At 30.4% G+C, this 12,408-nt stretch overlaps 1 protein-coding gene across 1 annotated transcript in view; it reads left to right on the forward strand.

Annotated features, from left to right (window-relative positions):
* The first annotated feature begins 6,266 nt into the window (after positions 1-6,266).
* LOC111638472 (integumentary mucin C.1-like) overlaps positions 6,267-12,408 on the forward strand; it is a 12,702-nt gene continuing 6,560 nt past the window's right edge. The window contains exons 1-5 of the mRNA XM_023384196.1: positions 6,267-6,273; positions 6,372-6,535; positions 9,922-10,390; positions 10,856-11,145; positions 11,357-11,378. Of these exons, the coding sequence (XP_023239964.1) occupies positions 6,267-6,273; positions 6,372-6,535; positions 9,922-10,390; positions 10,856-11,145; positions 11,357-11,378 (952 nt within the window). The remainder of the gene's footprint in view (positions 6,274-6,371; positions 6,536-9,921; positions 10,391-10,855; positions 11,146-11,356; positions 11,379-12,408) is intronic.

The following is a 12,408-nucleotide window of genomic DNA, read 5'->3' on the forward strand; positions in this document are numbered from 1 at the left end:
TAAAGGTAAATCTTCGAAAATTAAACAGTTTGACATCAAAATATGTGAAAATCAATTCATGAAAGTGAGAGAATTCCATTCTAACACATATATTTCGCTGACAAAATCGAAAGGGAACTATCCACCTAACAAATTTAATATTAATATTATCGATTTTAAATTTTATAAAAAAGGCTTTGATGCGATGAACGAACATTTAGACAACTGTGTAAATGTTTAAAATATGTCTTTTATATTAAGGAAAAAAGCTTTTAGAGGTTATGCTAAAACTTATCGTGCTCTTATTTTAGAAAATATGGATCCAGCTATCTTTTTTGAAAAAATAACATCTAGTATTTATATTTTAGTTAATGATAATTTTGTTCTTTAAAACCAAAGATGTATTCTTATGCATCATCATCTTCATAATATGGATTTTTAATAATATGCAAACGAAAACATACTNTCTTTTCTGAGGAAATGTATTAGCCATAAGATTCAGAAAGAAAAAAAATTTAAAATAAAATAAAATATGAATATTCTTACATGATAATATACAGTTATAGAGTACACATTCTAACCTAAATTGCATTTTAGATTAACATATGCAGTGTAAATCAGGTGTTTGATAATGAGTAAACACACACGAGTTTGACCTAATTTATGCCAACAAATAAGTTTTATTTATTTAATATATGAGAAAGAAAAATGCTAATATATGCATTATTTTATTAAATTTTGCTCTAATAAACTATTTTTCATGACCTATAATTAAACATACATGCTATTGTTATGCTTCTTGATAGGTTTGGTGTATTTGTTTACAGCAACGTGACACGTACCGAGTACAGAGCCTGTTTCTATGGGAAACTAGCTACTATTTAGGTGTTAAAAACGTGAAGAAAACCTAGAAACGCCCACGTAATTAGCCTGTTAGCCATCAACGACTACCGGTGTACACTGTTTTTATTCACTCGGCCAATGGTCGGTGGCTTTACGGTAAGCAATTGATATAATTTTATTACCTTCATACTTAATGCTCGGAATTTTTTCTGATTAGCGTTTATAAAATAGGTTTTCTTTAAATAATATTTGGGTTATATTTTTCAATTTATTTTTTAAAATTAAATGCATTCAAACGGCGGAAGTAAAAAATTTTCCATCCTTAATAAATTGCGTCACCTGCTGAAATATTGTGTTGTCTGCCAGATGTTAACAGGCTGACGTGGACACTGAATTAAAAATATCTCTTCTGGCTTTAATTATAGTCTTATGCAATATAAAGTAAAATAATTTTTATTTCGTAAACACTAAAAGAAAAAAATGAAGTTACTTCTCCAAGTTTTCTTTATTGGTAAGACTATTTTTTTCACTCATTATTCGAGGGTTCCGTCTGTAAACCATCGACCGATCTCACAAGTCTATCGTGGGTTCGGTGAAGGCATAAAACAAGGTTGGAGGAACTGAGGTACTTGAAAAAAGGCCCTCTTAGTATTCATAAGGCGTAAAAATTACAATTAATAAACCCGAAAAAAAAATATTGCTCATTATTTTAAGTCTAGTTTTATAAAAGTATTNCTGCCAGATGTTAACAGGCTGACGTGGACGCTGAATTGTAAATATCTCTTGTGGTTTTAATTATAGTCTTATGCAATATAAAGTATAATAATTTTTATTTCGTAAACACTAAAAGAAAAGGATGAAGTTACTTCTTCAAGTTTTCTTTATTGGTAAGACTATTTTTTTCACTTATAATTCGTGGGTCCACTATCGACCGATCCCACAAGTCTATCGTGGGTTCGGTGAAAGCATAAAACAAGGGTGGTACTCGAAAAAAGACCCTCTTAGTATTCATAAGGCGTAAAAATACAATTAATAAACCCGAAAAAAAAATATTGCTCATTATTTTAAGTCTAGTTTTATAAAAGTATTATATTTTCACAGAATTGCATGAAATAAGTTTTTAATTAATTATCATAACTTAATTTTTAAAATTAAATTATTTATTTTAATTCTGTACTTATTACATCTATAATTCTAATCTCAACCAGTTCTTTTATTTACATGTTTCCAATAGGAAATTTATAATAATGTGAAAAATTTCTTTAGTAAACAGTAATATTTATATAAATCAGCTAGAATTTATTTAGTAATAATTAAAATTCTGAAAAAATTATCAGTTTAAGGTTGTTTTTTTAAATTACTTTTTTTCCTACATTACTATATAAATAAAACAAAAATTACTAAATGTATCTTACTGCTTTAAATTTATTTTCTGAGCTACTGGATAAAACTACTAGTTGGTGCAGTTTTATGGATTTTCTTCACCCGTCTAACATCCAAAAGGAGCAATTCTCTATAGAAATTCTCCCGAAAAGCAGATCATTCGTGCTGTGTTTTTCATTATTCTCATCAACCTAAACACAAAATAATATAAAATTAATTTAAATTTATTTTTCCTTTTTTTCCCTTATTTTTCAAGTTTATTCTTTATTAATTGTCCCAAATTTACTATTTTCCTTTATTTTCTTATATTCACAACTAACAGTGGGCTAGTAAATAAAACCACTGAACACTAATAAGCAGTCGTAGGTTCGCGGCTCACGAAATGGTTAAACACTGGAGTTTCACAGGGTATTTTTGCATGCATTACACCTAAAAAAGGTCCTTTTTGCAGGCATCCAACTACCACAGATTAGTTGCCATTATTCTATCAATCCAACTTTCCTTTTTCTTTGTTTTTCAAAGTAAATATAATTGTTTGACCACTGATTATATTTAATTCAAATCAAAACCAAACAATACTTTTATGTTCTATTTAGAATGATTGGTGTTATAAATTGTTTTGATATAAATTTTAAAAAAAAACTTTCGATATTTTCATTGTTAAAGTGTCGTTTTAAATGAAAATTTTATATTTTTAAAAAGGAATATGTCTGTGTGTATATCGACATGAGGAACCACAAGTAGGAAATTTATTTCTCAGTGGTATTATATGGAATCAAATTCTTAATGAAATAGAGAATAATAATGATAACAGTTTACTAACAAAGATTGAATCATTCATCTCCACATTGAAAAGTATAAATACAGTAAGTTACTTTTATTTTATATAAATTATATATAAATAAATAATTTATCTATAGAATTTTTAATAACGTTCGAAATTCACGTAATAAAACTCATACATTTTTATATTCATTACTATTAAATACAGTAGACCCCTACTTTACGACCGAGTTTTTCTTTATGCTTCCTTTTTATGTCTGATGTTATTTAATATTTTGAGCATGTAAAATGGTATATTTAACATCTATGTGTATTTGTTAGAGAACAATATTTAAATTACGTAAGTAAAATTTGTTTCCAGGAACGTAACTTCTGTTTATAACATTAAACTTATAGAATAAGGGACGATTTGCATAACGACAATTATGCAAAAATTAATTAGGTCGTAAGACGGGGATCTACTGGATATATTTATCATTATTAATTGTAAATATATAAATTTTTTTATTATTAAAATTTTTTAAATCCAAATACTGTTCTTTATATACGGGTTCGTTGTAGCCCGAAAAAATAACGTGGCTCTTATGGGTGTTTCATTTGTATTTTTAAAATTGGTTCGTTAAAGCCGAGAATTCATTATAAGCAGGTTAATATAAGTAGACACGGGTGTATTTTCATTTGCAGAACGCCCATGTGTGGCGTTGTCTTTATCTTTATTCCATCAATCAAACCCTACTACTACCGAACCTGACCTACTTTGTATGCTCCCGTTGGCATTATATAATGTGTCATGCTTTAATAATCTTGTTTACCTTAATTAAACTTAAAGCAGGAATATGTCTTCACCCCAATTTGAACAGATCATATAACGTCTTCCAAAGTAGACAGTTTCCGCTATATACAGGTTCCGTTGTAGACAGGTTTAACTGTAATTTATAGAAATTATCTATAACAGTTAGCATGTTAATTATACGTAGGTTATATTGGGCTGCAGTTTTTAAATTGAAGACATGTATGTTTCCACTGTCATCCCTTAGCTGTCTGCAGACATGCAAATTGACAGACAGATAGATAATGGACGGACGAAATAAGACTAATTTAGTCAGTTAATTTCAATCATGATTGAAAATTTAGTCGACTAATGCCGAATACTGTTACCGTAATAGGAAATCAGGACGAGTAGCAACCAAGCAGATTTACCAGGGCTCATTGTTCAGCTTTCGACCGCTTCCTTTTTAGTCTGAACAAACCTACGATAGATATGAATAAAGGGTCCTCTTCGCGCTCACGGGGCACAAAGAGTTAAAATAATTTTTGTACTNATTTTTATTTCGTAAACACTAAAAGAAAAAAATGAAGTTACTTCTCCAAGTTTTCTTTATTGGTAAGACTATTTTTTTCACTCATTATTCGAGGGTTCCGTCTGTAAACCATCGACCGATCTCACAAGTCTATCGTGGGTTCGGTGAAGGCATAAAACAAGGTTGGAGGAACTGAGGTACTTGAAAAAAGGCCCTCTTAGTATTCATAAGGCGTAAAAATTACAATTAATAAACCCGAAAAAAAAATATTGCTCATTATTTTAAGTCTAGTTTTATAAAAGTATTATACTTTCACAGAATTGCATTAAATAAGTTTTGATTTAATTATTATAAGTTAATTTTTAAAATTAAATTATTTATATTTTATTTCTGTACTTATTACGTCTATAATTTTGATCTCAAGCAGTTATTTTCTTTAGATGTTTTCAATAGAATTTTTAAAAAATATGTGTAAAAATTTATTTAATAAACGTTAAAATTTATTCAAATTGGCTAGAATTTATTTGGTTATAATTAAAATTCTGAAAAAATTATCAGTTTAAGGTTGTTTTTTAAATTACTTTTTTCCTACCTTACTATATAAATTAAACAAAAATTACGCAATGTATCTTACTGTTTTAAATTTACTTTCTAAGCTACTAGATAAAACTACTAGTTGGTGCAGTTTTATGGATTTTCTTCACCCGTCTAACATTCAAAAGGAGCAGTTTTCTATAGAAAGTTCTCCCGGAAAGCAGATCATTCGTGCTGTGTTTTCATTGTTCTCATCAACCTAAACACAAAATAATATAAAAATAATTCAGGTTTGGTTTATCTTCCCTTTCCCCCCACTTATTTTTGAAGTTTATTCTATATTAGTTGTCCCAAATTTACTATTTCTCTTTATTTTCTTATATTCACAACTAATAGTGGGCGAGTGAATAAAACCACTGAACACTAATAAGCTGTCGCAGGTTCGCGCCTCACGAAGTGATCAAACACTGGAGTTTCACCAAACGTTAACATAAATGCAAAAAACAGGGTATTTTTGCATGTAGTACACCTAAAGAAGGTCCTCTTTGCAGGCATCCAACTATCACAGATGAGTTGCCATTAACCTATCCATGAGTTTCCATTATTCTATCAATCCAACTTTCCTTTTTCCTTGTTTTTCAAAGTAAATATAATTGTTTGACCACTGATTATATTTAATTCAAATCAAAACCAAACAATATTTTTATGTTTTAATTACACTGATCGGTGTTATAAATTGTTTTAATATAAATTTAAAAAAAAACTTTCGATATTTTCATTGTTAAAGTGTCGATTTNCAGTTTAAGGTTGTTTTTTTAAATTACTTTTTTTCCTACATTACTATATAAATAAAACAAAAATTACTAAATGTATCTTACTGCTTTAAATTTATTTTCTGAGCTACTGGATAAAACTACTAGTTGGTGCAGTTTTATGGATTTTCTTCACCCGTCTAACATCCAAAAGGAGCAATTCTCTATAGAAATTCTCCCGAAAAGCAGATCATTCGTGCTGTGTTTTTCATTATTCTCATCAACCTAAACACAAAATAATATAAAATTAATTTAAATTTATTTTTCCTTTTTTTCCCTTATTTTTCAAGTTTATTCTTTATTAATTGTCCCAAATTTACTATTTTCCTTTATTTTCTTATATTCACAACTAACAGTGGGCTAGTAAATAAAACCACTGAACACTAATAAGCAGTCGTAGGTTCGCGGCTCACGAAATGGTTAAACACTGGAGTTTCACAGGGTATTTTTGCATGCATTACACCTAAAAAAGGTCCTTTTTGCAGGCATCCAACTACCACAGATTAGTTGCCATTATTCTATCAATCCAACTTTCCTTTTTCTTTGTTTTTCAAAGTAAATATAATTGTTTGACCACTGATTATATTTAATTCAAATCAAAACCAAACAATACTTTTATGTTCTATTTAGAATGATTGGTGTTATAAATTGTTTTGATATAAATTTTAAAAAAAAACTTTCGATATTTTCATTGTTAAAGTGTCGTTTTAAATGAAAATTTTATATTTTTAAAAAGGAATATGTCTGTGTGTATATCGACATGAGGAACCACAAGTAGGAAATTTATTTCTCAGTGGTATTATATGGAATCAAATTCTTAATGAAATAGAGAATAATAATGATAACAGTTTACTAACAAAGATTGAATCATTCATCTCCACATTGAAAAGTATAAATACAGTAAGTTACTTTTATTTTATATAAATTATATATAAATAAATAATTTATCTATAGAATTTTTAATAACGTTCGAAATTCACGTAATAAAACTCATACATTTTTATATTCATTACTATTAAATACAGTAGACCCCTACTTTACGACCGAGTTTTTCTTTATGCTTCCTTTTTATGTCTGATGTTATTTAATATTTTGAGCATGTAAAATGGTATATTTAACATCTATACGTTTTTGTTAGAAAACAATATTTAAATTACGTAAGTAAAATTTGTTTCCAGGAACGTAACTTCTGTTTATAACATTAAACTTATAGAATAAGGGACGATTTGCATAACGACAATTATGCAAAAATTAATTAGGTCGTAAGACGGGGATCTACTGGATATATTTATCATTATTAATTGTAAATATATAAATTTTTTTATTATTAAAATTTTTTAAATCCAAATACTGTTCTTTATATACGGGTTCGTTGTAGCCCGAAAAAATAACGTGGCTCTTATGGGTGTTTCATTTGTATTTTTAAAATTGGTTCGTTAAAGCCGAGAATTCATTATAAGCAGGTTAATATAAGTAGACACGGGTGTATTTTCATTTGCAGAACGCCCATGTGTGGCGTTGTCTTTATCTTTATTCCATCAATCAAACCCTACTACTACCGAACCTGACCTACTTTGTATGCTCCCGTTGGCATTATATAATGTGTCATGCTTTAATAATCTTGTTTACCTTAATTAAACTTAAAGCAGGAATATGTCTTCACCCCAATTTGAACAGATCATATAACGTCTTCCAAAGTAGACAGTTTCCGCTATATACAGGTTCCGTTGTAGACAGGTTTAACTGTAATTTATAGAAATTATCTATAACAGTTAGCATGTTAATTATACGTAGGTTATATTGGGCTGCAGTTTTTAAATTGAAGACATGTATGTTTCCACTGTCATCCCTTAGCTGTCTGCAGACATGCAAATTGACAGACAGATAGATAATGGACGGACGAAATAAGACTAATTTAGTCAGTTAATTTCAATCATGATTGAAAATTTAGTCGACTAATGCCGAATACTGTTACCGTAATAGGAAATCAGGACGAGTAGCAACCAAGCAGATTTACCAGGGCTCATTGTTCAGCTTTCGACCGCTTCCTTTTTAGTCTGAACAAACCTACGATAGATATGAATAAAGGGTCCTCTTCGCGCTCACGGGGCACAAAGAGTTAAAATAATTTTTGTACTACTTAAAACTGGGTGATAACCATGACACCTGCTGTCCATTCTTCTCTGTTTTGGCCCAGATAGAGCGATCGTTCTAGAAATTTTCCAATTGTTCCCATCTTTTTCAGATAGTTTAATGTCTTCTTTATTCTTTATATAAGCATGTTTATATATTTTGAATATTTCAGTTATATTTAGAATTTAGGGGAGACCGGGGCAAATTCGGCATGCGGGGCAAGTTTGCCAAGCGCTTTTTTTCAAAAACAAATTAAAAGAACACTTTGGTTATAGGTTAGGCAGTTGAGTTTTATTGGTAGCTTGTTGAGTGTAGTGTTTTTATTGTTCTCCAACAAGCGTAGTTGAATTAATAAGCAAATTTTCATTTTCGTTCAATTCCATATAATATTTTGCTTCATTTATATAGAATTAGTATGTTTTGTTATAATTTCATGATAACGAAAGTTACTTTTCCTGTTAGAAGGATGTACCTTTAACTTATTCACGTGGCCAGATCATGGCTTGGCATTCTGTTCTCAGGGTTGTACTTAATGTTTCGAAATCATGACTAGCGGGGCAAGATCGGCAACATAAAGCCACATTAGAAGNAGAAGTATTTTTTTAAATCCAAATATTGTTCTTTATGTACGGTTTCGTTGTAGCTCGAAAAATAACGTTGCTCTTATGGGTGATTCATTTGTATTTTTAAAATTGATTCGTTAATGCCGAGAATTCATTATAAGCAGGTTAATATAAGTAGACACGGGTGTATTTCTATTTGCAGAACGCCCATGTGTGGCGTTGCCTTTATCTTTATTTCATCAATCAAACTATACTACTACGGAACATGACCTACTTAGTATGCTCCCGTTGGCATTATAAAATGTGTCATGCTTTGATAATCTTGTTTACCTTAATTAAACTTAAAGCAGGAATATGTCTCCACCCCAATTTGAAAAGATTATAACTATTTATTTTTCCTGAAGTTTCATGTCATTTTGTTTTATCTTGTTGTGTGATCTTAGCACAGAACATTTCAAAAACGTTAACATGAAATATAAAACTAACTATATTTAGTAGAGCACCCAAAACAACACACTTATATGCAGAGATTTAAGTGTCGTATATCTCATGTATACGACTGTTAAATTATAATTAACAAATTTAAATACAAATTACACCACTTCATAATGGTTTAAAAAGGGTTAATATACGTTGTTTCTATTTTTGCAAAATGGATTGTTCCTAATTTGACTTCATTTGCTCACTTTTCAATATACAGTCAAATCTGTCTAGTGAAAATCCGTCTTCCGAAGTAGACAGTTTCCGCTATATACAGGTTCCGTTATAGACAGGTTTAACTATAATTTATAGAAATTATCTATAACAGTTAGCATGTTAATTATACGTAAGTTATATTGGGCTGCAGTTTTCAAATTGAAGACCTGTATGTTTCCACTGTCATCCGTTGGCCGTCTGCAGACAGACAGATAGATAATAGACGAACGAAATAAGACTAATTACTCAGTTTATTTTAGTCATGATTGAAAATTTAGTCAACTAATGCCCAACTCTGTTACCATATTAGTGAATCAACACGGACAGCAACCAAGGCAGATTTCCCAGGGCTCATTGTTAGCTTTCGACCGCTTCCTTTTTAGTCTGAACAAACCCACGATAGATATGGATAAAGGGTCCTCTTCGTGCTCACGGGGCACAAAGAGTTAAAATAATTTTTGTACTTCTTAATACTGGGTGATAACCATGATACCTGCTGTCCATTCTTCTCTGTTTTGGCCAGATAGAGCGATCGTTCCAGAAATTTTCCAATTGTTCCGAACTTTTTCAGATAGTTTAATGTCTTCTTTATTTTTTATATAAGAATGTTTTTATATTTTGAATACTTCAGTTATATTTAGAATTTATATTTGAACAAACCCGTTCAGATATGTTAAGAGTGTGTTTACTGAGAGTAGCTTGATATTACAGATTATTTCTTTCAATTTTGATTGCTCTACACATAAGAATTATGATATCAATATATTTAGCATCAACATTAATTTTTATACTCGTGTATTTCGTTCCTTGAAATCGCAGATCAAGATATAAAAATAAGAGAAAAAAGAGGTAAAATGCTAAATTCGAAACTATCGAAATAAATTTGTTTTTCAGTATAATTGGAAAATAGACAAGTGTTTACTATTGGAAAGATCTAATCAAATTATTGGAGAAAGACAGATAATACGACCACCTTCTACTACCACTCAAAGACCTATAATAATTCCAATTCCAACAACTACTACCACTCAAAGACCTATAATAATTCCAATTCCAACAACCACTACCACTGTTGCAACGACCATTCCAGAAACGACGACGACAACAACAACAACGATCGCTCCAACTACAACAACGACTCCTCCAACGACAACAACAACTGTTCCGGCGACAAGTACGACCGCTTCAACTACAATAACGAACCCTCCGACGACAACGACAACAACGACCGCTCCAACTACAACAACAACTGTTCCGACCACAACTACGACCGCTCCAACTACAACAACGACCCCTCCAACGACAACAACGACTGTTCCGACGACAACAACGACGACCGCTCCTACGACAACAACAACTACTACCCCGACGACAACTCCAACTACGATTATTGCTACTACGACCATAACAGAGGCGANGATTATTTCTTTCAATTTTGATTGCTCTACACATAAGAATTATGATATAAATATATTTAGCATCAACATTAATTTTTATACTCGTGTATTTTGTTTTTTGAAATCGCAGATCAAGATATAAAAACAAGAGAAAAAAAAGGTAAAATGCTAAATTCGATACTATCGAAATAAATTTGTTTTTCAGTATAATTGGAAAATAGACAAGTGTTTACTATTGGAAAGATCTAATCATATTATTGGAGAAAGACAAGGAAAGGGACGACCACGTACTACTACTACTCAAACACCTATACCAACTTCAACAACCACTACTACGACTACCACTCGAAGACCTATGATAATTCCAATTCCAACAACTACTACCACTGTTGCAACGACTATTTCAACTATTCCAACGACAGCGACCATTGCAGAAACGACGACGACAACAACTACAACGACCGCTCCAACTACAACAACGACCCCTCCGACGACAACAACTGTTCCGACGACAACAACGACCGCTCCAACTACAACAACGACCCCTCCGACGACAACAACTGTTCCGACGACAACAACTGTTCCGACGACAACAACTGTTCCGACAACAACAACGACTGTTCCGACGACAACAACTGTTCCGACGACAACAACGACCGCTCCAACTACAACGACGACTGTTCCGACAACAACAACGATCGCTTCGACAACAACAACGACTGTTCCGACGACAACAACGACTGTTCCGACAACAACAACNTTATGAAATAAGTTATTTTTAAAATAAATTACCTTATCGTTGTAAAATTTCTTCTTAAAGTTTATTGATATTTCACCTCGATTTTAATTATTATATGAGTTCATAATTAAAAAAAAAAACGAAGATGTGTATAATCAGAGTTTCATTTTATAAATTTAATATCTTTAATTAGAGTTTATCAGTTAAACCACATAGTAATTCACAGATTAATGAGTTTGTTTGATCAGACAGTTTGAATTTAATTTGAAGAAAGACACTATTTTAATATTATTATTATTGCTACTGTAGAATTTGAGTTTTAAATTCTTATACTTTATAATTTTTTACTTTCATTTCATTTTAGTAACTAAAACATTACACAGTCCTATAGAAGCTGTAATAGACATTTATATAGATTCTGTTAAAAAGTATCAATTATCAGCGAAAGATCAATGGCAAGTCGATTTTCTACCAAAAAAATTCATAGATTAAATTTTACAGATGAAAAACATCGGATATAACTGGTTGGATTAAACATAGTAATTTACAAAAGTTATTAAATCATTTCACAACGTATAATAAATTATTTTTTATTTAATGGTGGATAGGTAGGAAGAAGAAAATCTTTTTAAAAACTTGAGCTACAATTATTTAGACATCGAACTTCTTAAGGTTGGATAATATTAAAATATTGTTATTACCACAAATATTTTAAAAAGCGTTGTTATTTTCGTGATATTCTATCTTACGAACAATTCTTAATTAAACATATTCAAAATTATTATTCAAAATCAATACATTGTATGGGTAGGTATTTAATAAATAAGTAACAAATATAATTTAAATAATTATTATTAATATATTAAACTATTTTCCTATTTTACTTTGTTTTATTGTTATATTATTATTTTAGGTTGAATCTCTACTTAAGAAAATCTTTACTTAAGAAATGAATTGAACAGTTTTCTGAATATTATAATTATTTATAAAATTAATTTACTTGAAAAATTTCTGATCTGAAAATAATTTATATCCTGAAAAATTAATTTTAAAACTATTACATGCAGAAATTTCTTGGTTTAGATCAAGGGTGGCCGACATGAGGCCCGCGGGCCGCATGCGGCCCGCCTGGAGTCGTGTTGCGGCCCGCGGAGCTTGGTCAAATGAACGTAAATGTTAACTTTATTGTACATATCACCAAATGAACATTAGAAGAGTTAAGAAGGTTTGGAAGAATTCTATGAA

Source organism: Centruroides sculpturatus, unplaced genomic scaffold, assembly GCF_000671375.1.
Source record: "Centruroides sculpturatus isolate CEXI.00-Female unplaced genomic scaffold, Cexi_2.0 scaffold1140, whole genome shotgun sequence".
Taxonomy (NCBI): domain Eukaryota; kingdom Metazoa; phylum Arthropoda; class Arachnida; order Scorpiones; family Buthidae; genus Centruroides; species Centruroides sculpturatus.